The 25,119-nt window shown below is 41.5% G+C and overlaps 1 protein-coding gene across 3 annotated transcripts in view; it reads right to left on the bottom strand.

The window, feature by feature from the left end:
* Nucleotides 1–1,862: 1,862 nt before the first annotated feature.
* LOC141128363 (uncharacterized) overlaps nt 1,863–25,119 on the bottom strand; it is an 84,574-nt gene continuing 61,317 nt past the window's right edge. For all 3 annotated transcript variants that reach the window (XM_073615609.1, XM_073615608.1, XM_073615610.1), the window contains exons 9-15: nt 22,668–22,892; nt 20,129–20,214; nt 17,073–17,209; nt 13,000–13,089; nt 8,596–8,804; nt 7,762–7,968; nt 1,863–3,660 (exon numbers count right to left, since the gene is read on the bottom strand). In XM_073615609.1, the coding sequence (XP_073471710.1) occupies nt 3,373–3,660; nt 7,762–7,968; nt 8,596–8,804; nt 13,000–13,089; nt 17,073–17,209; nt 20,129–20,214; nt 22,668–22,892 (1,242 nt within the window). In that variant the 3' untranslated portion in view covers nt 1,863–3,372. The remainder of the gene's footprint in view (nt 3,661–7,761; nt 7,969–8,595; nt 8,805–12,999; nt 13,090–17,072; nt 17,210–20,128; nt 20,215–22,667; nt 22,893–25,119) is intronic.

Raw genomic sequence — 25,119 nt, 5'->3', positions numbered from 1 at the left:
AGCATAATATTTTATGGACTTTTTTGGATCTTGGACTTTCATAGGAGGGTCACAAAAAAAAAGGGGGGAGGTAGACTATAGTACAATGGTGGCTATATATCATTTTGTATATTATAAGGGGTCAAACAATATTGTTTAAATGCTTTGGAACAATAGAATGGTGTTTTTAGCTGGTTCATAACGTGTTTAAGGGGGAAGTTGCACTATAGTGAGCTCACATTCAATTCATTTGTTATATAAGATTTAAAGTGTTAGTAAACCCATATTTTTTAGAAAATAAACAAACATGTCATACTTACCTGATCTGTGCAGTGGTTTTGCCCAAAGCAGCCTTAAACCTTCTCTTCTCCGGTCCCACGTTAGCGCTCCTGGCTCCTCCTGATATTGGGGCACTTGTGCAGACTCACTTCCTAGCTACCCGTACCCTCCTCACTGGCTGGTATTGACAGCAGTGGGAGCCAATGGCCTATGAGGAGAGAGACCCTGCTCCCATGCACATCACTAGATCAAGATCAGGCTCAGGTATGTATAAAGGGGAAGGGTGGGGGAGAAATCTGCACACAGAAGGTTTAGAGAGTGCATTAAGTTAAAAAAAAAAAAAAACTTTAGCACCACCGCTACACTTTTATCAATTTGATATATTTATATTTTTAATATGTTATAGCGCTGCGGTATTAATTTGTGTTATCTTGGATACCTAGGGGGACATTAAGTGTTCAGTAGCTGAGGGGCTGAGAAATAAGAACATAGTGCAGGGCATATCATCATATTGATTTGCATGAAAGAAGTTGGCAAGCAACATGCTAATAGTAGAGAGCCTATGAATGACCTCATTATTCTCTTTACTGTCCACTCAGCAGATTGGGGTAGAGAGAGTAAGCCACTTTATCCCTTGTACAGTGTACAACTGTAACTTACCTGTGTAAATCTCAGAACTGGATGGTCAAAAATGCCAATTCACTGGCAGATAAAGCAGTTCCTATATATGTTTTTGATCTGTGTATTTAGAGGTTTGCCTGGCATTCAGATTTAATTCATAAGCACTGATTTACTGTTGGAGATCTCAAGATGGCAAGTTATTTCATGTATTCAGCACTTGTGTTAAAATTAACCACTTCTGGAACATGGTGGGCTCCATCTGTAAACACAAGAGGGGCCCTCTTGCTTGGTGTAAACCCTTCATTTTATTTTGGGTTTGCCACCTCCAGTCTTGAATATGTGGAAAAGGCACAGTGCAGTATACCAAGGATTTTATTAATACAATTGGTTAAAAAGACTTACAGGAGTGAAGTGTGAAGCAGGCTCATCAAGTAAATCACCCAGGCTCCTGTCAGTGTTCTTCGAGAAGGCTGTGTCGACCAGCAGCTACAGGGGAAGGTTGAAGTGCAGGGTCAAGATGGCCACCATGCTTTTGGGACCATCGTGGAATGCACGGAAGTGATGACAAGGGGGTGGTGACACAATTCGGAGCATGTGCAGAAGCTCTTTTATCAAAAGCATCCATAGGTAATTTCACATGAACTGTTGTGATCGTCTCCCAAAAGCTGCTTCGAAAGCGGTATTTTTCGGCCTATTTCTGATTCTGTGTACTAGGGATTAGGGAGCTGCACAGGGAGGGTTGTCACCATCAGACGGGAAGTTTTGAAAAGCCTATTACTAGTAGGGTGATCAGGGTGGAAAATTGTAAAAAGGAACAGGAAAAGAATGACAGCAATGAAACTTGTGCGATTAAACTAGTATTTTATGATTTTTAGACACACTTTAAAAATAAAACAGAGAATATATTTTAAAAAGAAAAAAATTTCTGTTGTGTTTAAACTGCATTTCCAACTCTCAATACAAATGCATTCCGCAGCCAAAGATAATCTGCATCGTTGTCTTTTATTCCTGTTCGAGGTATGGTACATAACTAATATGCACATTATTTAGTTCACATATTTATGCTGTGCTGGCATATTCTGCAATGCTTTACAAAGAACATAGAACCAGACAAATCAGTATCTGTTCCCCAGGGGAGCTCACAGTCTAATATATTGGAAGCATTAGAGGGCTATCTCCAGGAGTTTCACAATAAATACAATACAGAAAGCAGCAGCAGAAAATATCCTTCACAAACTTTTTTTTTTATTGTTTTTAACCCCTGCAGGATGGAAGAAGCCAAATGTGCCCAGGTACCCACCTCCCCACGTCACCGGCAGCAAAATGGTCATGCTGGCTTATGGCAGGATGACATACATCTATTTACTATAAATGATTCAGGTTGTCCAGCTAAACAACATAGCAATCAAGGTAGTGGAAGTCACATTACTTACTATAGTTGTACATCATTATGTCACAATAAAAAGTAAGCAGTGCATTGTACTGCTGTGCTAATCAATATAAAACACGCTGTCCAAAATATAATTTCCCTTTTTTAACCTTTACACTGTATATAAGGCGAGTTGTGTTTTACTGCATTTTAATAAATAGCATTGATCATCTCTAAGCCAAGGTTTCATCATCAAGAAAGAAGCAGAGTTTAGTATGGGAGTTGACACAAGACAAGCACAGGAGGCAAGCCTTCATTTCACACTGCCATTATACCATAATACCCTTATTACTAAAATAAGCAAGCCTGATAACCATCTTTCTTAGCATCTCCTATATGGCATTTGATGTACTTTAATTAGCATAGCACTAAGGTACCTGTAAATCCCCAGACAACACCAGCGACATCAAGTCTACCATTAGGGATACTATGATATATATACTATTAGGTTGTATCTTAATTGTTCTAAAACCATTGCACAGATTATGGTACGGTACACTGTTTCTAGGTCATGCTCAGGAAACACTGAGGGTCAACAAAGTGAGTGATTATACATGGTTCCTTCGCTAATATGTATACACCTAAACTTGGGTTTAAAGCAGTTTAACTTTCTATTTTCAAATGCATGAAGTTGCAAGTAAAATAAAGGAACACTAGGATTGTTAACACAATGTGTCACTGCTCTTGCTATTTAAAATAGATACATGTCTTTTATAAAACGGATGGGATTACTTACAGTGTTTTTATTGAATTGCATATGTACTGACTGATGTTCTGTGTTACTGTGTTCATTGTTGGCGCCTGATACATAGAAGCTAATAAAAGATTGGACAAAAACATCTTATTATCGTTTATCATAAATGTCTAAGAACAATAATGGCAGGAGTGATAGAAGGGATACCATGATTTTGTGTGCACATACAGTATTTGCAGCATTTTCCATGCAGGCAGTTTATTGATAAGGCCTTATTGTCTTCAAGTAACAACAATCAATGAGGAACAAGGTAACAATTCTTTTAATGTTGCTCCACCTAGTGGAGAAAAAAGGTAATTAAATTGCTCCTTCAGCAAGTATCAAGAGGATGAGAAGCCCCCACTACTAAGAAGTTAGCTTGCAGAACATTCGATGGGACACTTGTGATTTGATAAGGCTGCTGTCCCCCAGCATAAAGAGAAAATTCTCCAGGCTCAAGAATCCAGTTGCCACTCCAAACTGCTCGCTGCCTAGGTAGGACTTTTATAGAGACCTTTACAGAACCGTCTACTGGAATGGTTACCCGTTGAACTCCTACCAACTGCCAACGGGGAACTGGCACAGAAGCAGTCAACCAGCTCATATACACCTGGACCACCTAAAAATAAAAAACATTGATTAATAAAAGAATTTTGAAGTGAAAGCTTGGCCTAGTTAGGTATAAATGATATCACATACTAAGGATTACATGAAGGAGTGCATTTATAACAAAGAAAGAATGAATAATCATCAGCTTTCAGTTATACACCACTTTTCTAAACAAACCACAGCCGACCCCATTCATAAAAATTTGTCTGAGGTGTGTAGCTAGAGGAGCCCTCTGACGTTTATGTTACATTTCCAATGAAGTCTATAGAACCAAAAGGCAACCTGTTGTGGGCAAAAAAGTCCCTCACCCTTTCCAAAAAAAATGCACCGTTTGAAAAACGCACAGATGTGAACGTGACCCATAGGAAATCATGTTCAATGGACTGTAATGCGTTTCTGCAAAACTGAAAAAGCACTGCAAAACTCATTAGGTGTGAAGCTAGCCTTATGCATTCTGTGTATCAAGGTAAAAGACCTTCTCTGAACAGGACCCCCCCCTCCATACTTACCAGATCTCGAGCCAGCACAGTGTCCAAGGGCAATGTCTTTCTCTCTCCCCTCACTGGACATGGAGGCAATCACAGTACAATAGTATTCTCTCGCACTCAAGGGTGGTATAATGGTGCTGCATGTATCCCACAATCTTGGTGATTCAAAAAGGAAGCACGGGTACTGCTGCCCTCTGAGGGTCGGAGGAGAACCCAATGGAAACACTGTAAAACAATGAAAAGAGGGCGCACCAACCTAGCGTATTACCCAAGTGGTACATCATCCCCCACAGTTATTATGTTTTGTTCCACTTGACCCCCCCTTCTAGAATGTAAGCTCTAACGAGCAGGGCCCTCTGACTCCTCCTGTATTGAATTGTATTGTAACTGTACTGTCTGCCCTCATGTTGTAAAGCGATGTGCAAACTGTTGGCGCCATATAAATCCTGTATAATAATAATAATGTATAAAAAGAAATATACTCACAAACACATTAATGATAAAAGCATATCAAGAGGTCCATAGTAGACACAAAGTGACCAGGTCACCCAGACTGTTCCCAACAAGTCACAGGACCTTCCAGATGGCTGACATGTGGCTCTGAAGAAGAGAGGATCTCCCCATGAAAACGTGTCAGCCATCTAGAAGGTCCCCCGACTTGTTGGGAACAGACTCAGTGACCTGGTCACTTTGTGTCTACTATGGACCTGGATATGCTTTTATCATTAATGTGTTCTTGAGTATACTTCTTTTTATACATTATTAAAGATACCATTTGAGTAATATGCTAGGTTGGTGCGCCCTCTTTTATTTTACAGTGCTGTCAATCACAGCCTGTGAGAAGATAGGCCATGTTGTTTGTGCCTATGGACCGCACAAGTGTCCCCATAGCAAGTGGCCCACTATGGAGGGCACTCGACAGGGGGAGAAGCCAGGAGTGCTGACGGGTCCCCAGAAGAGGCGGATTGGGGATGCTGTGTGCAATACCACTGCACAGAGCAGGTAAGTATACCATGTTTATTATATAAAAAAAAAAAAAAGGAAAAAAAAAAAGAGCTCTGCAATTGAAGGAAAGCCCGTTATATAAATATGACAGATTACATGACTAGGCTTTCCTTCAGGCTTTTCTGTAAATAATTTCCATTTTTATGGGCTCCTCTAGCTTCAGAGCCCTAAAGTTGACACAACACATTTTTAAAGCACATCACTGTGCTTTATAAAGGTGTGGTTTGTTTTTTTCGTAGTGCAGCCATATCGCTGCTTTTTTTTTAAAAAAATCAACACTCAATGCTCTAATGCCATATGGCAATTGTAATAGGTTACTACCTAGAAGATTATAACCTATCAAACAATCAACTGTGCAGTGCTAAAACATTCTAAACACACTTCATGTGCACAAATAGTGGAAATATAAGATTTTGACGATACCACACAGATACTTAAACCAAAAAAAACAACAAAAAACCTACAGTGCATAAACAATTAAAAATATTTAAAAAAAATGTAAAAATTGTTCATACAAAACATAGTATAAATTGCAAAAAATAAATAAAATTAAATAAAAAATAGTCCAAAAGGTGAAAAAATACCCACAATAAAGTGCTTCACAATAGGTGTCCAAATTGAATCCACTCCTCTGTGCTCAAAAAAGATCCAAGCTGTGTATCACCACAGGTGCTCCCCCCCTCCAGGAGTATTCTCACCTGAACCAATGCGACTACTTCAACCAAGTAGGGTCAGAAACAGCTTTTCAGCCTCTCCAAGGGCTAGAATTTATTTCTTGCAAGTTATTATAGATATATAAGATATTATATGTTTTGTATGAACGATTTTCAATTTTTAATTGTTTATGCACTATATGTTTTTATTTTATTTTTTTTGGTTTCACTTATGGAGTTATATGTGTGTAGTATCATCAAAATACTTCTATTTCCACTATTTATGCACATAAAGTGTGTTTAGAATTTTTTTTAGCGCTGCACAGTTGATTGTTTGATGAATTGATACACATATAAGATTGTGATTAGTGTCAGAAGCTATTTTAGTCTTTCCATTATTACGTATAGGAGTAGCCCATAGGTTTATTTTAATTTATCATGTTATTAGTGACAAGAATGTGACCTACAGCACCATACTGCTTGCGCTGGTATCTGAAAAAAGATCCACCCAGTGGCTAAATTAGTATGAAATGGTGGCACTCTATCATATAATTTTTAGCAGAATTCTAGGTAGATATAACCGAAATTATAATTTAGCTATTACATGTGCTGACAAACGTGCCTACATAGGTTTGATTTCTGCCTCTTATAATAAATCCTGTACATTAGGATGGGGAGAAAAAGAACCAGCATTAGAGGCCAACTTTATCTTCTGCAGTGAGGACTTACAATAGTTATAGTAAACATGCTGAGAGGAATAAAATGCAAAATGATCACCAGGTCAAGGTGCTTCTGCTTGTTTAATGTCCACCCACAGACTGGTGTGGACTCTAGACCAGGTCAGGGTGAGCAGGACCTGACTGTGCTGTCTGGATCACAAATCTGGCTGTGCAGAATTACAAAATCTTTTGGCAGGTATATCTGTTCAAGTACATGTATTTTAAAGAATATGTCAACTCAACATTTCCTATTCCTGATACAGTATGTGCCTGCTGTATCATGTACTTGTATGAAAAGGTATCCTGTTCTCTTTGTATTGCTTCCTTTGTGTGAAATCCCTGGTGTTCCTGACAGGTCCCCCTGCTTTTCTATTAAAAACGCACCACACTAGGCATGAGAGCACAGCATGGTCAATTTTCTGATTGTTCTGGGAGCTAATCCAATGATCAGGCGTTTGCTGACACAGCCCCTCTGCACATCCATTCACTGGGAAGATCAGTGTGCAACTGTTTCTCCTCCCCCCAGCTTTCAGAGTTTCTTATACAGCTGAGAACAGTGGGAATGTGATCACTTATAAAAAAAAAAGGGCATTTGGAATGTTTTTTATATGTATACACAAATATTTTGCCTTTCATTTCTATTTTACACTGAATGGGTTGTTTTACAAGTGGAGCATTTACATATTCTTTAACTATACATTCAGTAGTTTGCCTGGAGTTTAGCTTTAGCGCACACCAGCAGTCATGCATTTAGCGCGCAATCCCTTAAAGTTGACCTCCAGGCAGATATTTAAAAAAAGCAGTTATGTATTTAATACAAATAATGAAATAGATGTATTTTAAATGCCACTACTATAAACATCTGAGATTGTATTGATTTCAGCCTCTTGCAATCCCCTGTACAGCAACACTTAGACTGGAAGAGGGAGGGACAGTACTAGGAGCCAATTAGTTATGCTGCATTCACATGTGCTATAAATGAACATTCGGACAGGAAGAGAGCAAAAAAAGTTGACTCCATCAATATGTTGCTGTTCTTTTACTTTCCAGTCAAAGGATGTCAGTCAAGACAGATTCCATATATATAGATATAGATATCTATATCTATATATCTATATATAGATAAGATATATATATCTTTTACCCGTGTATTTAACTGCTTGCAATATACAGAAAATATACATCCTAAACATGGACGCCAAGCAAAACTTGAAGCAAATACAGCAATGAGTCGTTTTGGTCTTACCTCATCCCCCATTCTCAGGCCGGTATTTTTCACATTCACAGACAATAGAAGAGTGTCACAAAGATGCAAAAGACTTGGATTGACTTCCAGATTACTATAATGAAACGTGGTGTAGGAAAGCCCATAGCCAAATGGGTACAGAGGAACTTGGCTCCCATAATACCGGTATGTCCGCCCTTGCATTGTGTAGTTTTCCATGGCAGGGACCTTGGACAGAATGTGTTTCAGAGATAAAAGTTAATATACATACAATATAGTTTTATTCATATCCTTTTTTGTGTTTGTCCTCTTTTTTTTTTTTGGAAGGTAGCAGTGGCGGTTGGTGCTCTATTTTTTTTTTTGGGGGGTGGGCGACAAACAAAGCTCCCGCCCGCTCGCCAGTCCCACACTTACCCCATCCAGGTCGCGGATAGCCTCTGGCTCTAATCTTGTGATAAAAAAAAAAACCTGGTATAAATCTATACATCCAGCACCCCGCATGGAGACTAGGGCCCGGCACATAGAGATTAGTGGCGCCCCTTATGGACCAGCCATCGCTATTAGGTAGGATTTTCCATTAATGCTTTCCTATGGTTTATAATCTATGTGCCCAAATTCTGCCTCTTCACCTTATACAGCATTGCATCTTTTTCCCGGTCTCATTCTGATTTATATTCATAAATATATAAGTATATTCATTCTGAAAATAATAACCATAGCAATGCAGTATGGGGCTTAATGTAAGTTTCTAGCAATGCATATGATAAAAAAAAAAAAAGTGTAGGAGAATCTTTGGAATTGACAAGAATTGTTCATTACTTTCTGTTACTCTCCTTCATTGATCAGAAGACCTACCTGCTCCATGCCTGCAGGCCACGTGGCTGGCAACCTGCCTGCAGGATTTGCCTCTTCTGTTCCTATTAAAACCTTAGTAATAGCTGTGCCTGCTGCTTGTGCAGGGAAAAAGCACTCCAGAATGGCATGCACATCCTCACTTTCCTTGGCCCAGGAAATGTCCACGGGACCAGCATTAAAGAGCAACAGAATAACAGGACGTCCTGCAGCTGGAAGGTTATAAGAAAAGAAAATCTTATGGTAACAGGATGCTAGAAGGGTATCAGAGAATCATACAAACCATACCGGTGTCAAAGTACTTTAAATACTACAGCTAATAAATTTTAATTATGATAATCTTCTGTCCCTTAAAATCTAAAATCACAAAGTGCTCAACCACATTAAGGTAGCTATAATTTCATGGGAAGACTGATTTACACCCTGGATGTTAATCTATTATAATGCTTAAAATGAATTCTGAATGATTGATATGCTCCTTGCATTGTTTTACTGATGAACCCAATGGTACTGTATGTAAGAAAAACAACCCCTTTGACACTTGCTGTTGAATCACAATACACTCAACCTTAATCTTTATCTAGCAAAAATTAACTGCCATTGTTTGTAATCCCAGGTCAAATGTAAAAAGCACGCTTTGGCAGAATACATTTTTTTTAAATTCTCTATTTCAAAGCGTAACTTTATGCATAAACAACTTGATAGAAAATAAATAGAAAATTTCCTATCAAACACTTACCGTAATTCCTTTTCTGATGGACTCCATGGCAGCATATGTATGGGTTAACCCCGCCTCCACTACTCCCCTATAGGACCCCACTCCCATAAATCTCTGCTCTGAGCCAGAGGCCGCATTCCGTAAGTAGCCTACTCAAGACGGGGGGGGGTTCTGCTGCCATGGAATCCATCAGGAAAGGAAAATGACGGTAAGTATTTGATAGGGGATTTTCAGTTTTCCTGACAGACTCCATGGCAGCATACGTATGGGAACTAACTCGCCATACACCCAATGGTTGGACAATGCTATCCCAAAGGCTTTAATTTGTACCGTCAACAGACAGGACCTGAAAGCCAAAATAAACAGAGGATAAGGAAGCAGACTCTACACAATAATGAGCCATAAACGTATTGATTGAGGACCACAAGGCTGCCCTACAGACTACTTTGGGAACCACATGCTGCGAAGGTGCCCAAGATGTAGACCTACTCCTGGTTGAGTGAGCAGACACTACTTCCAAAAGGAGCCAAACTCATGGCTCTGTGAGCCTGTTGGATGGCCTAGGCCATCCGTGCCACAATCATCCTAGATGAGGCACTTTCCTCTGTCCTTTCTGGCAAAAGAATGAATTCTGAAGCCTAAAGGAAGTTGTAGATTTGTAGATAGAACATCACAATATCTGAAGGATTCCTAGAACTGAAGGAAGGCACTGCTGGGAGTCAACTCAGGATTCCATGTTTACTAGACATGCACTTAACCCACTAAGCCACAGTGCGCCTTCTCCCACGTCTAAAGGACACAAGTTAGAACTCTAAAGGTTGGCTGAACAATTTCTAGGCTCCCATGAAAGACTAATGCACCCTTGGGAATTGAGTCAAGCATATGTAACAGCACCGCTCGAACTGGAAAGAATGTTAAGAAAGTTCTCCATGGCCAGTGAATCAATCTCAGCGGCTTTTTATGCCGACGTCATAGCCAGGAAAAAGGCAAACTTGACCGAGAGGCCTTTAACAGAGACAGCCCTAGAACACTCCGCTCCAATTCCCGAGAGGGAGTTGAGAACATGAGGGAGGCTCTATTTGGAAAACCCCCATTTACTCCGAGGTCTGAACCTAGTTGCTCCCTTGAAAAGTTGTTGGACAGAAAAAGATGCCTAGACCGGGATACAACTGTGAATGCCGATAAAGCTGACACTTGAACTCCGAGGGAGTTGACCGATAGAGCCAGATCTAAATCTGACTGGAGGAAGCCTAGAATATTTAAAACTTCTAGATCACTACATGATGTGTCAGCAACAGACATGTATTGAACAACCTTTGACCAGATTCTCCCATAAACTTTGTTTGCGTTCGTGCTTCTAGTATTCAAAAGAGCGGCGATGACTCTTGAGGAGCAGCCGAGGACCTCCAATCTCAAGAACCAGACTGTCAGACACGACCGTGCTGGTCATGGATGTAGAATTGCACCCAGTGACAGAAGGTCTGGCCTGAGGAAAAGGTGTTCTAGAAGTTGAACTGAGCTCACAAGGGAAACAATGGCCTAATTGGCCAATAAGGTATCACTGCCACTACCTCCACAACCTCTGGTCGGAGTCTTTGTAGAAACCCAAGGTTGATAAAGACTGGAAGAAATGCACAGGTTCTACTGCATTTCTAATGATCCATCAGGGCATCAGTGCCTGAAAAACCTCCGCATGTAGAGACCATTCGTTGTTGTTCAATGGGAAAGAAAGTCTGTTAGAATATTTTGGACTCTGGGGACAAAAGCCGCTGAGATGTAGGCTTGATTCTTCTGAGCTTAAGACATAATCAGCTCTGTTTCTTGTAATAGGGAACAGGCTGTGAGTCTCCCTTGTCTTAACATAGGTAACCGCCATAGTGTTGACCAACCTAGGAGCACTGACACTCCCTTCGTTATATGGTGAAAGGCTTGTATTTTGCTTACTAGCTCCCACTTCCGGAAGGGCCGCCTTCTCTAGTTTCCACTTGACCCTTGTATCCATAGACACCGTAGTGCCAATCATTCAAAGGTGCACAGGTGGGAAGAAGACAGGGCCAGGAATATTCTGCTTCAGAACATTGGGATCCAGAGTCACGGCAATGGTCCTCTTGATTATATTGAGCTGAGCCCCAATTCACACAGAAGACTGAGTGGGCTCCAGGTGACTCCTTTCCAGGATTCAGCTGCCATATGAATTTGAGGAGCATTGAAAAGACCTGAGCTCCGGGCTCCAGCAGCTCCCTTTGTTTTGGGACAGTAGGAGAAGGACATCCACGTAACTATGCAGGCGTATGCTCCTTGTTTTGATAAAACAGAAAACACGCAAACTGTTGCCATGGAATATGTAATATAAAAGTATACATCACCGCACACGGCATGAACACAGATCTGCAATTCAAGTCTGCTTTCACGATCAAACCGGACCATGTATGCTGATCAGCCATACTTGGGGCAGATAGGGCCACCCGCTAGTAGCTAGGCTATCTGGCCAATGCGCCGCTTGCCTGCCAATGGCTAGGCTTCAGCTCTTCCAGAGCCTCTTCCATTTGTCCACTCCATACCTCGCTAGTAGCTAAGGCTTATCAGAGTATCACAACCTGTCTTCCCAGTAGTTGCCGTTGGCTGGTCCTGATCGCGGAGAGGAAAAATCTTCAGGTAGTCGAATAACCAAACTGGTCCTTAGGAGGAGGAAAAAAAAGGATGCGGCCTCTGGCTCAGAGCAAAGATTTATGGGGGTGGGGTCCAATAGGGGAGGAGTGGAGGCGGGGTTAACCCATACGTATGTTGCCATGGAGTCTGTCAGGAAATTTACTTTAGCAAGGAACATACAGTCCATATTATTAATTTTGCTACCAAAATGAAAGTGGAACTTTAGTCATAGAATGAAGTCCTGGTAGATCCCTTCAGGCTGGCCCATTTTGCAGGTATAGCTACTGTATGTCAGGGCTCAAAATTTCAAGTCCTGAGCTACTGGCCAGGCCTCAAGGGTTACTCGCCACCAGTTGCCCCGCCCAACCCCTACCCTGCCCTGCCCCTAATTCCACCCCTAAACACACCCTCATAAATTATCTCATGAAATTACACTTAAATGTTTTATGCAGAACTAAGTTATAAAAATAAATATTAATAATAACTTTATCCGTGCCCAAAAATGCAGCCTGGCCGTGCCATCAATGCAACCTGTGTCACCAGTGCAGCCTGTGTCCATCAGTGCAGCCTGTGTCCCAGTGCGGGGGAAGAGAGAGGAGAGCCGCTGCCTGTTTAGGTTTTACATAGCCACCCAGATTTTGAAGGCTGCCTGGGAGTGGGGGGTGCCGAGCACCGCTGGCAGCCTGGGTTGTATGGGAGCCGTTCTCCTAGCGATCATAGGGAAGAGAGAGGAGAACCGCCGCCTAGCTGATCAGAGCGCCTATACAGCCCCTCCCACTTGTACCGGGTAACTTTGATGGACAGATCATCCTTCCCAGGATTGATCTGACTATCAAAGTGGCTGGACAAAAAGGAGGGGCTGTATATGATGGCACGCAGCAGGGAACACACAGCTATTGAAATGAAAGCTCCCATTTGGCGAGAAAAGTCAGAGAAAAATCCTTTGGGGGTTCAGCTTCTCGGAATAAATTTAAGTTCAAGTATCATCTACAAAAACTAAACCTGTAGTACAAAATAAATACATAAATGTTAAAATTTACCTGAGGCTACAGCATCTCTGAGTAATGTGGATTGGAAACCAGGTAGAGATAAATTCATTCGATCTATCCCCTCACTTTCTACAGTCACACCTAAGAGAAAAACAACACAGAGTGGGCAAAGATTTCTCACATCATTGTGCCCATACAGTATTGATTCATTTGCTGAAGTTTGCATATATGTGTAGTTTATGGGTATTATATACACATTTAGAATATTATAAATATTTTAACCTCTTAATAAGATCAACCAAAGGAAAACAACCTTACATGCCCACCAATATGGACCATGGGATCTCCACACTAAGAACCCCCATTGCTCATCTATTCAAGAGCAGCATTTCAAGCAGATATTATCCACCTGCCGAACGCAATACATATATACACATTTTTGATCTTTTGCTTTCAAAGTTAAAGAAGAGATTTGGAGTCTTTGACTCTAAATCTCTTCATAAGGAGAACCCGTCATCCTTATTTCTATTACAAGGCATGTTTACATGCCTTGTAATAGGAATAAAAGGACAGTGTAAAAATGAAAAATAAAATAAATTTAAAAAAGTTTAAAGCAAACGCATACGCAAGTCTTGCATGCATGTGTAAACGGTGTTCGCACCACACCTGTATCGCCGTGAGCGTTGGAGTGAGCGCAATAGTTCTAGCGTTAGACCTCCTCTGTAACTCTAAACAGGTAACCTGTAAAGACATTTAAAATGTCACCTATGGAGATTTTTAAGTACCGTAGTTTGTTGCCATTCCACAAGCGTACGCAATTTTAAAGCGTTACATGTTGTTAGGTATCTATATACTCGGTGTAACATCATCTTTCATATTATACAAAAAAATTGGGGCATATATTGTGTTTTTTTTCCTTTCATTAAAATGTATTTTTTCCAAAAAAATTGCGTTTGAAAAAACGCTGCGCAAATACCATGTGACATAAAAAATTGCAATGATTGCCATTTTATTCCCTAAGGTCTCTGCTAAAAAAACATACAGTATCTCACAAAAGTGAGTACACCCCTCACATTTTTGTAAATATTTTATTCTATCTTCTCATGTGACAACACTGAAGAAATGACACTTTGCTACAATGTAAAGTAGTGAGTGTACAGCTTGTATAACAGTGTAAATTTGCTGTCCCCTCAAAATAACTCAACACACAGCTATTAATGTCTAAACCACTGGCAACAAAAGTAAGTACACCCCTAAAGTGAAAATGTCCAAATTGGGCCCAATCTGCCATTTTCACTCCCCGGTGTCATGTGACTCGTTGGGGTTACAAGGTCTCAGGTGTGAATGGGGTGCAGGTGTGTTAAATTTTGTGTTATCACTCTCACTCTCTCATGCTGGTCACTGGAAGTTTAACATGGCACCTCATGGCAAAGAACTCTTTGAGGATCTGAAAAAAAGAATTGCTGCTCTACATAAAGATGGCCTAGGCTATAAGAAGATTGCCAAGACCCTGAAACTGAGCTGCAGCACGGTGGCCAAGACCATACAGCGGTTTAACAGGACAGGTTCCGCTCAGAACAGGCCTCGCCATGGTCAACCAAAAAAGTTGAGTGCACATGCTCAGCGTCATATCTAGAGGTTGTCTTTGGGAAATAGACATATGAGTGCTGCCAGCATTGCTGCAGAGGTTGAAGGGGTGGGGGGTCAGCCTGTCAGTGCTCAAACCATACGCCGCAAACTGCATCAAATTGGTCTGCATGGCTGTCATCTCAGAAGGAAGCCTCTTCCAAAGATGATGCACAAGAAAGCCTGGCAAACAGTTTGCTGAAGACAAGCAGACTAAGGACATGGATTACTGGAACCATGTCCTGTGGTCTGATGAGACCAAGATAAACTTATTTGGTTCAGATGGTGTCAAGCGTGTGTGGCGGCAAGCAGGTGAGGAGTACAAAGACAAGTGTGTCTTGCCTACAGTCAAGCATGGTGGTGGGAGTGTCATGGTCTGGGGCTGCATGAGTGCTGCCAGCACTGGGGAGCTACAGTTCATTGAGGGAACCATGAATGCCAACATGTACTGTGCCATACTGAATGAGAGCATGATCCCACCCTCTTTGGAGACTGGGCCGCAGGGCAGTATTCCAACATAACGACCCCAAACACACCTCCAAGACGACCACTGCCTTGCTAAAGAAGCTGAGGGTAAAGGTGATGGACTGCCCAAGCATGTCTCCAGACCTAAACCCTATTGAGCATCTGTGGGGCATCCTCAAACAGGGGGTTGAGGAGCGCAAGGTCTCTAACATCCAGCAGCTCCATGATGTTGTCATGGAAGAGTGGAAGAGGACTCCAGTGGCAACCTGTGAAGCTCTGGTGAACTCCATGCTCAAGAAGGTTAAGGCAGTGCTGGAAAATAATGGTGGACACACAAAATATTGACACTTTGGGCCCAATTTGGACATTTTCACTTAGGGATTTACTCACTTTTGTTGCCAGTGGTTTAAACATTAATGACTGTGTGTTGAGTTAGTTATTTTGAGAGGACAGCAAATTTACACTGTTATACAAGCTGTACACTCACTACTTTACATTGTATCAAAGTGTCATTTCTTCAGTGTTGTCACATGAAAAGATAGAAGAAAATATTTACAAAAATGTGAGGGGTGTACTCACTTTTGTGAGATACTGTATAATGTTTGGGGGTTCCAAGATTTTTCTAGTAAAAAAAATACTGATTTAAACTTGTAAACAAAAAGTGCCAGAAAATTCTTGGTCTTCAAGTGGTTAAAACAGAACTCCAGTAATACCTATAACCCCCAACATACCCATTCCCCTCATTCATTATCAATATGATTCTCCATAAAGACCTTAAAAAGAAATAAAAAAAGTTGCAGTATTGTGACTGATCCAGTTGCGGCCAAATTTCGACCCATCTATGGCCAGCTTAAAATTTTAGACAGGGCTTCTTCTCCTTGTTCCCACAGATAAACAGAGGGTGGGGGGCTCCTTTCACGTTGATCTGCTAGAGTTTCCCTGCAGAGCGGGGCAGCACAGTGTACCTGCAGTTTTCATGCAGGTTACCATATTTTGATATGTTATACTTACCTGCTCTGTGCAACGATAGTGCACAGAGCGGTCCCTTACCTTCCTCTACTAGAAGAACCCTGCAGGCACTGCCTGCTTCTCCCTGCTATGGGTGCCTCTTTGGGAAGCTGTGTGCTATAGGGACAACTGTGTGGGCGCTCCCGAGGTGGGTTGTGCGCATCCATAGACAAACACAGTGCGGGTAAGCCACGCCCCCACTCCCTCCTCAGAGGAGTTTGACTGACAGCAACAGGAGCCTATGGCTCCCACTGCCCTCAGTGTTTTCAGTGAGATTAAAATTGCACGTTGGTGAAATTGTGACTATGGTACCTAAAATTGTCCATAGGTAATTCTTTAAAAGCCTTTACAAGTTATCAGTTTAGAGTTAATCACAAATTAAGGCCTGAGAATTATTGCTCTCACTTCAACGTTTGCCGTGATACCTCATCACATTTGCAGGGGTGCTTTTAAAACTTTTTTTTTAATTTATGGTTCTTTTTTTTTTTTTTTTTTTTTAAAATGTTAACACTTTGTCACTTAACTGTACTGCTATGACAAGAGGGTAAGCAAGCCCCTTGTGATACCTTTGGGCAGTGACAGGTACTTCTTATGGAGATATCAGGGGTCTATTAGACCCCTGATGTCTCCATTGCCCTTTGAAGCAGCTGATTAAACAGAGATCGTGTTTGATCAGATTTTTCCTTGCCGTCCCAACTGCTTACTGGGATCACAGGCTCCCTGGAAGAATGGGAGAGCCCGTGAACCACCGGAGGGGGTCCTACCCAGCAGTACAATCCCATTACAGCCTCACAGATCACTTTTATCTGACAGTTGATCAGCGGCTGAAAACAAGCAAACAAAAAAAACAAAAAACACAGTACCACAGTACAAGGATCATGTCTGCAGCTGAAGCCATAATCCTGGCATAACCACTTGCTGCTCAGGTAGTTTACAAATGTATGCTGGATGGCAAATGGGTAAATATATGTACCTTATAATTACTCTACAAAAATAGCAATGTAGTATAACTATTAAATCCTTACCAGTTCCAAGGCATACAATAGTTATATCTACAGATTGGACCAACTCTTTGATCTCATTGGAGAGGTAGGTTTCACACTTAGCATCTCCACAGCCAGCTGCAAAACTGACCTGCACTGGAAGCTCTGCGATGCCATCCCTAAAAAGAAAAAAAAAAAAGATTAGATACACATATCAGCAATGCCTTCACTGATATGTCAGCAATCTAGCATTACAAAAAGGAGCAGAGAAACAGAACTCCAGCCTTACCTTCAGTCTCGCACAGTTGTATACATTCTCTACTGTACAGAAAATGCTTACTCTGATTTTACTGCAGCAAGTCAAAAAAAGCAAGCTTAATTTGCTGGCTAGAAGATGCCTAGCTCTTTCCTCTCCAGCCTTAAACAGCCCATAAATTATGCAATTTTCATTCCTTCTACCCCACTCGATTCCCCGATCAACACAATCAGTATTGATCAAGGCAGCGATATTGTGTTCTGGGGAGCTTTCCCAGCCGGCAGAACACAATTAATACTGTTAGTGGCTATAGCCTATGGCATCAAATCGCATGTAAAAAATCCGACAGGCTGGCTGTACCCAAGTCAATTGATGGAACGACTTTGGTACAACCAGCCTGCCCATAGATAGATCGAATCTCAGCCAGTCCCTGCTGAACTGGCCAAGATTTGATAAATCTATGTCCGGTTTAATTGTCCCTGGCCATGGAGGCTCAGTCTCACATGGGCTGGCTGCATTGTTCCATCAGGGCTGAGGGCTCTTGAATGGGGTAGTAAGGCAGGGTGCTGGGATGTTTTCAGGAAACAATGTACAGCACAATGCTGGCCCCCTCCACCAGCCTTTATCTATTCACATTGTATTGAGAAGCATAGAGACCCAGTGATTGTGCCACTGGGTCTAAAATAAGGTAAGTAATGAAAATGGAAAGGTTTTATTTTACAAAAAATGTATTAGCATATTGATGAGTGAAAAAAGGAGGGAAACCAGGGAAGACAACATAGAAGCAGATTAAACTTAGGTTTAAAATATAGCAACTAAAAAATACTAATTTGATAACCACACAAAAAAGGCTAATATCTATCTATATGTAGCACTACCCCTGTAGGAGTTGCAAATGGTAGGATTGCCCACTGCTGCACAGCCAGTCACATAGCATCTTCAACATCCAAACACTGAAAACAGTCTCTTTTTTGTTTTATTAGAGAATAATAACTTGGATGGGCTGGGATTATTGGATGCGAAACTTGACAAATAACAGAACCAGGGAAAACATCCTCCCTTATTTACAGCTTTTACTCAATCCTCCTGCACAAATCTTGATCCTTTGCACAGCTCTGCTGGGCTCACTCCTTTAGGAGCCAACAGTCTTTTTGTTAGCTTAGCAACACCCCCTTACAGGCTAGGAACTGCTTCCTGAACACTTTCAGCTCCCTTGTAGACACTGATCCCAGCTCTATTTCTTGCAGGAAATGCTACCCCACCTGGCTGTTTTTCTTCCCAGTTTACCCGACTGACACACACTGGAGATCTCCCAGAGCAAGGTTAGAAGTAGACTTAAGCACACAGCTGTCTTCAAGAGAGGCCTGCTACAGCTAGCAGTCTCTGCCCTCGTCTGTCCCTGCACTGTGCTGATCTACTTACCCTGTCTCGTTTTGAACCTGCTGCCTCTCCAGAAAGTTTTCCTCCAACTGCCTCCTGTGGTAGGATCCTTCCAGGCCAGCCACCCTAGCTCCAGCCCAAAGTAGAGCCATTGTCCAGCAGGGGTCCCTCAAGGGCCACCGACAGACTCCCTCAGCGCTGCTTCTCCATCTTCCACCAGACTCCCCTACTGGCATGGCTCATGTCTATTTAAGAGCGCCTTAGTTCCCTGCCAGGCTCACTTCCTAGGGATTGGCTAAGGGCTCCTAAATATGCAAAACAACCCTCCTAGCTCCCACCCACTAATTTCTAGAATACTGTCCAACATTCTAGAAGAGAGCTGCCTGGATGAGTCACCCAGCCCTAACCTCTAATAACCCTGACCCAGATTCCATGGCTCAGGCTTAGCCCTGGGCCAGACTATGGTTTACTTGCACTACTTCTAGTAGCACACTAGAGGGTGCTACACTTAAATCTATCGATCTATACTTTATTATCAAAATTATTGGGACACCTACCTTTACACGCACATGAAATTTAATGGCATACAAGGCTTAGTCCGTAGGGTGCAATACTGAGTTGGCCCACCCTGTGCAGCTATAACAGCTTCAACTCTTCTGAGCAGAGACTGCAAGCAAGGCCTTCTCGTCCAACATCAGTGCCTGACTTCACAAATATGCTTCGTGAAGAATGGTCAAACGTTCCCATAGACATCCTCCTAAACCTTGTGAACAGCCTTACCAGAAGAGTTGAAGCTGTTATAGCTGCAAAGGGTGGGCCAACTCAATACTGAACCATACAGACTAAGACTGGGATGCCATTAAAGTTCATGTGCGTGTAAAGGCAGACATCCCACATAGTCCCCATAGGTTGCCAGCAGCTGATCTCTTGCCCTTTACTTACTTACAATGCCTTGTTCTGCACTGACTGGTGCAGTAATATTCAAGAAGCAGCATGATGGGTGGGAAAATAACAGATCTACAAAATGAATGAGATTCCTATGCTCCCATCTTTCCCTCCAGTAAGGAGAACAGTGAGTAGCACAGTACAGTAGTTACATCACTAAATCTCTTGAGAATAGCAGTTAGAGGCAGCAGTGTCTTAGATGATCTCACTCTGCAGATATATACTCTACATCTTTGAGGCACAAGGCACTCAAAGTGCACTGCTATATTTCTGGAGGAACTGAACAGAAACAAGACACATTTTTTGTTGGTTACTCTTTGGGCATAAATTAACATTTTTAAAAGGTTCTATATAATACAACAAATCGTCACTTTTTGAGTTGAGGGTCACTTTAAAGTAAATCTGTACTGTACAAATGTAAGCTGCCATTGCTGATCTCCTTCTGAAAGAGATCAGCTTGGCGCAAGCAAAGCAACTTTTACATTTCTAGTTAGAGATCTCCACTTTATCACTATACCTGGGAGTTATAATATACTGAGGATCTGGATATGGTTCATAGTCTCCAAATAGTCCTTTGGGATCATTGGCAAATGGGCCAATTACCTAAAGCAAAAGCATTATGATAAAGAAAGAAGAAGTTTATTACAAAATCCATAAAAACATAAACGCATGGCACCCCGAGAATGTAAAACTCCTCCCTTGCAGTTGAGCTGCCCCCCGCAATGTAAGAAATAAATGCTCATTTAGGTTTTTTAGGGTGGCAAAAGCAGTTATACTTACCCGAATCTTCACTCCCCCAGAAGACAGCGCTCCCCTGTGCTCTGGCGGTGAACTGCCCTTCCACATCCATGGGGTCCTTCTGGGTATGGAGAAAATGTGACAGAACTGGGCATAACAGCTATGCCACCAGAGGCTCAAAACTTACAAAAGGACTTTCCTTTTATTTCTGATAGCTGAATGGTGAACAATGAAGGAAAGGAAGGCAAGTATGTGCTGTCCTGAGGAAGTCTGCATTAAAGTAAACCTGACAATTGCCCTGCATGGGTATAAGCACACTCCCACATAAAAGGGTTATATTTAGGATCATGGTTAAGGTTAGTGGGTATAATGAAGTAATGGGAAATACTGTAAATGGCTATAGCTTCCTTTAAAGTAAAGTAATGTTAAACTTCTGTATTGTACTGGATTAAATACAACTTTTATATTTTTTTGTTTATTATATATTTGAACAAACAGTCATAATAAAAAAAAACATCTGTTTTTCCTGGCATGCAAAGAGTTTCTAATTACCAAAAACTGTATATAAATAGTTTATATGGTGGCTGTTATTCTGTAGCTTCAGAAACTGTCTGTGACACCAGCAGGTTGTATGAGGTCGCCTACGCTCTTTCCACCACTACTCTGTAAGTAATGGTTACCATAGAAGAAGAAAAACGTCATAACTGGTCCAAGATGCGAAGAGTGCCAGAAATGACATTCGTCCAAGAATTCCAGCTTTTTTCTGCTCATTCCACCAACACAACAGCATAATGTGGTTTACTTTTTTTTTCTATAGTGCTTTTCTCCCTGGGGACTCCAAGCACTTGGCATCCATCTTCGGGACATTTAGTTGAGCCAATTTACCTACCACCATGTCTTTGGAGTGTGGGAGGAAACCTGAGCAGACTCACACAAGCACAGGGAGAACATGCAAATTCCATGCAGACAGTATCCTGGTTAGAATTTGAACTGGGAAGTTTAGTTCTGCAAGGCAGAAGTGCTAACCATTAAGTCACTGTCTTGCCACCTAAGACATTGTGCTGCCCACACAGTCACAGGCATTTGTGTTTATAAGTGGCATTATTAGTAATAAAGGGGCCATAGATTCACCCATAGTGAAAAAAAAGGTGCCAAGTTCAGGACATTGTTTAAATATCAGAATTCAGCAATCTGACCATATACCTGGAGTCAATAACAGTCTTCTGCAGACCCAGTGTGATAGGAGATTTAAAAGGTGTATGTAAACCATTACTTCTCTAATTTTTCCCCTTTTCATTTGTTAAACTGGTTGTAATCCCTGAAAATGAGAAAGGAAGAAAGCATATCCTTCTAAAGCATGCACTAGCCTCAATCCAAAGCACTGGATTTGTGTGAGTTGTGTGCACTGGAGAGTGTGATTTCTGTCTGCTTTCTTTTCCCTCTGCTATCTGCATGGGTCACTTCTGACAAGTTACACAGACACCACAGAATCCCATAGAGAATCCTCCTACTTCCAGTACACAGAGGGCGATAGATAATCTCAGCTGTGCATGTTTACCTATAAGACTGTGCAAAATAGGGTGTGTCAATTTCCTCCACTCAGGTCTCAGATTACACCCAGCTCTGTACTTTGCAGTGTGTGACAACCAATCCCCCTGTCTCTGGAAGTTCAAAAATAGCCTTTGATCTGTGTGAACTGCAAATAGAGGAGATAGGCTGCAGATAAACAGGAACAACTCATGTGATTTGTTTCATCTCTGCGTATCACCCGAGACCAGTCACTTCACTTGGTATATGTAAGGGTTTACAACCACTTTAAAGAATAAGCATTTTGTTACATCTGTTTTTAAGTGCACAATAAAATAATACCTATTGATCTTGTCAGAAATTTAGAGCCATCCCATGTTCTGTTCTCTCTGTGTTATCATAAAGCCCTCCTTGTTCTTATCTTGGACTACATGTCAAATAGTCCCTGCACTATGGATAAAAAGACAGTGGGAAAGGTTGAGTCGTTTAGTAAAAGACAATGGACATGGCTGACACCACTCAGTCCCCAAAATTGCTGCATGCTGTCAGCCCGCAAAAAGAAATGAAGTGCTGAGGGCATTCCTGGCAGATCAACAGGTATATTTCTTTGTGTGCAGGTCTTTTTAAAGGGATTAAACATTGGCAAATATTAATGTATTTCAGAGATACTATATGTGTTTTTTTCTGGTGCCTTAACATATACTTTTATACATGTTTGACACATATGAAGAATTAAATAGTCTTTTTGTGTTTTGCCATTTTTAATAATACAGAATAAGACAAACTCTTACCCCAAACTTCTTTCCTTTGATGCTCCGGAAATCCAGTGGTAATGTGTGCTTAAGATTCTTTAGCAGAACAAAGCTCTTTATAGCAGCTTCCACTGCAAGGTCTCGGTGTTCTTGGCTCTGAACAGAACTCAGGTCTAAAGCACTGTAGGGATTCATATCTGGAGGGTCAAACTCTCCCAAACGCATTCGCGTGTAAAATAAAGGATATAAGCGTTCTTTCACTGTCTACAACCAAACAACAGCCAGTAATTAGGCCCAGTTATCATACTTTATAAGAAAATAAAGTAAGCAGAATATAAAATACAAGGCATGATTTTCAGAGACTTGATGTGCTCATTTTGGATGCAGTACAGTTTTATTCATCACATCTGCAAAACAAAGCGTATCAAACCTGTAAACCTAATACTAAGGGTCTACTTCTTAAACATTTCTTGCATGAATGCAAAAAAGATTAGTGCAAGTTGAATAAAATTTCAGAGATTAATGCCTGCCTTTCCAGCTAGTGGCATTTGAGGCATTTCAGAAAACTATACCACATTTTGGCCACTAGATGGCACTGTTGCTAAAAATAGGGGACATTTTCGATCAACTTGCACAAATGAGTACAACAAATGTTTAACAAACAGACACTAAGCATATACACTCACCCGCCACTTTATTAGGTACACCTTGCTAGTACCGGGCTGGACCCCCTTTTGCCTTCAGAACTGCCTTAACCACCTCAATACTGGGCACTTTCACCCACTGCCTGACATTTTTTAGCTTTCAGCGCTGTCACAATTTGAATGACAATTGCGCAGTCATGCTACATTACCCAAATAAATGTTTTTATCTTTTTATTCATACAAATAGAGCTTTCTTTTGATGGTATTTAATCACTGCTGGGATTTTTATTTTTTACTAAGAGAAAAAAGTCTGAAAATTTTGATAATTAAAACGTTTTTCTTATTTTCTGTCAGTAAATTTTTTCCCCTTCACTGATGTAATTTTTCTCCTTCACTGATGTGCGCTTATGAGGCTGCACGGAAGGACCACTGATGAGGCACTAATATATCACACTGGTGAGCACTAATAAGTGGCACAGGTGGACACTGATAGGCGGCACTGATGGGCACTGACTAGTTGCACTTCTGGGCACTGATTGGTGGCACTGCTGGGGATTTCCTGTAATCAGGGCACTGATGATCAGTGCCCTGATTACCTGCCCAGGTCTGGTAGAAGATTCCGTTGATCTGCATTCTTCGCCACACACGGTCAGTGTGAGGCAAGGAGAGCCGATTCACGGCACTTTCGTATTTACATGTGACTGGCTGTGATTAGATATATCTTAGACATAAGATGCATTAAGGTGAAAAAACAGGAGGGTTTACAACCTCTTTAACAACCACTTTAATTCTTCGTGGCATAGATTCAACAAGGTGTGGGAAACATTCCTCAGATGTTTGGTCCATATTGACATGATGGCATCACACAGTTGCTGCAGATTTGTCTGCTGCACGCCCATGATGCGGATCTCCCCTCCCACCACATCCCAAAGATGCTTTATTGGATTGAGATCTGGTGACTGTGAAGGCCATCGGAGTACAGTGATCTCATTGTTATGTTCAAGAAACCAGTGGCGAGCTTTGTGACATGGTGCATTATCCTGCTGGAAGGAGCCATCAGAAGATGGGTACACTGTAGTCATAAAGAGATGGACATGGTCAGCAACAATACTCAGGTAGGCCGTGGCATTTAAACAATGCTCAATTGGTACAAAGGTGCCCAAAGTGTGCCAGGAAAATAAAATATCCCCCATACCATTACACCACCAGCCTGAATGTTGATACAAGACAGGACGGATCCTTGCTTTCATGTTTACGCCAAATTCTGAACCTACCATCTGAATGTTGCAGCTGAAATTGAGACTCATCAGACCAGGCAATGTTTTTCCAATCTTCTATTGTCCAATTTTGGTGGGCCTGAGTGAATTGTAGCCTCAGTTTCCTGTAGTTAGTTGACAGGAGTTACACCCGGTGTGGTCTTCTGCTGCTTCAAGGTTCTAAAGTGTGGTGCATTCAGAGATGATATTCTGCATACTTTGGTTGTAACGAGTGGTTATTTGAGTTACTTTTGCCTTTCTATCATCTCAAACTAGTCTACCCATCCTCCTCTGACATCAACAAAGCATTTTCCACCACACAACTGCCGCTCACTGGATATTTTCTCTTTATCGGACCATTCTCTGTAAACCCTAGAGATGGTTGTGCGCTAAAATCCCAGTAGATCAGCAGTTTTTGAAATACTCCAGCCTGCCTGGCACCAACAACCATGCCACATTCAAGGTAACTTAAATGATGCTAGGTTTGAACAGCAAGTCTTCATCCACACGTCTAGATCCCTACATGCATTGAGTTGCTGTCATGTGATTGGCTGATTAGTAATTTGTGATACCAAGCAATTGAACAGGTGT

Source organism: Aquarana catesbeiana, linkage group LG02, assembly GCF_042186555.1.
Source record: "Aquarana catesbeiana isolate 2022-GZ linkage group LG02, ASM4218655v1, whole genome shotgun sequence".
Lineage (NCBI taxonomy): Eukaryota > Metazoa > Chordata > Amphibia > Anura > Ranidae > Aquarana > Aquarana catesbeiana.
Note: the sequence above shows the minus strand (reverse complement) of the source record. Positions and strands in the feature narration are given on the sequence as shown.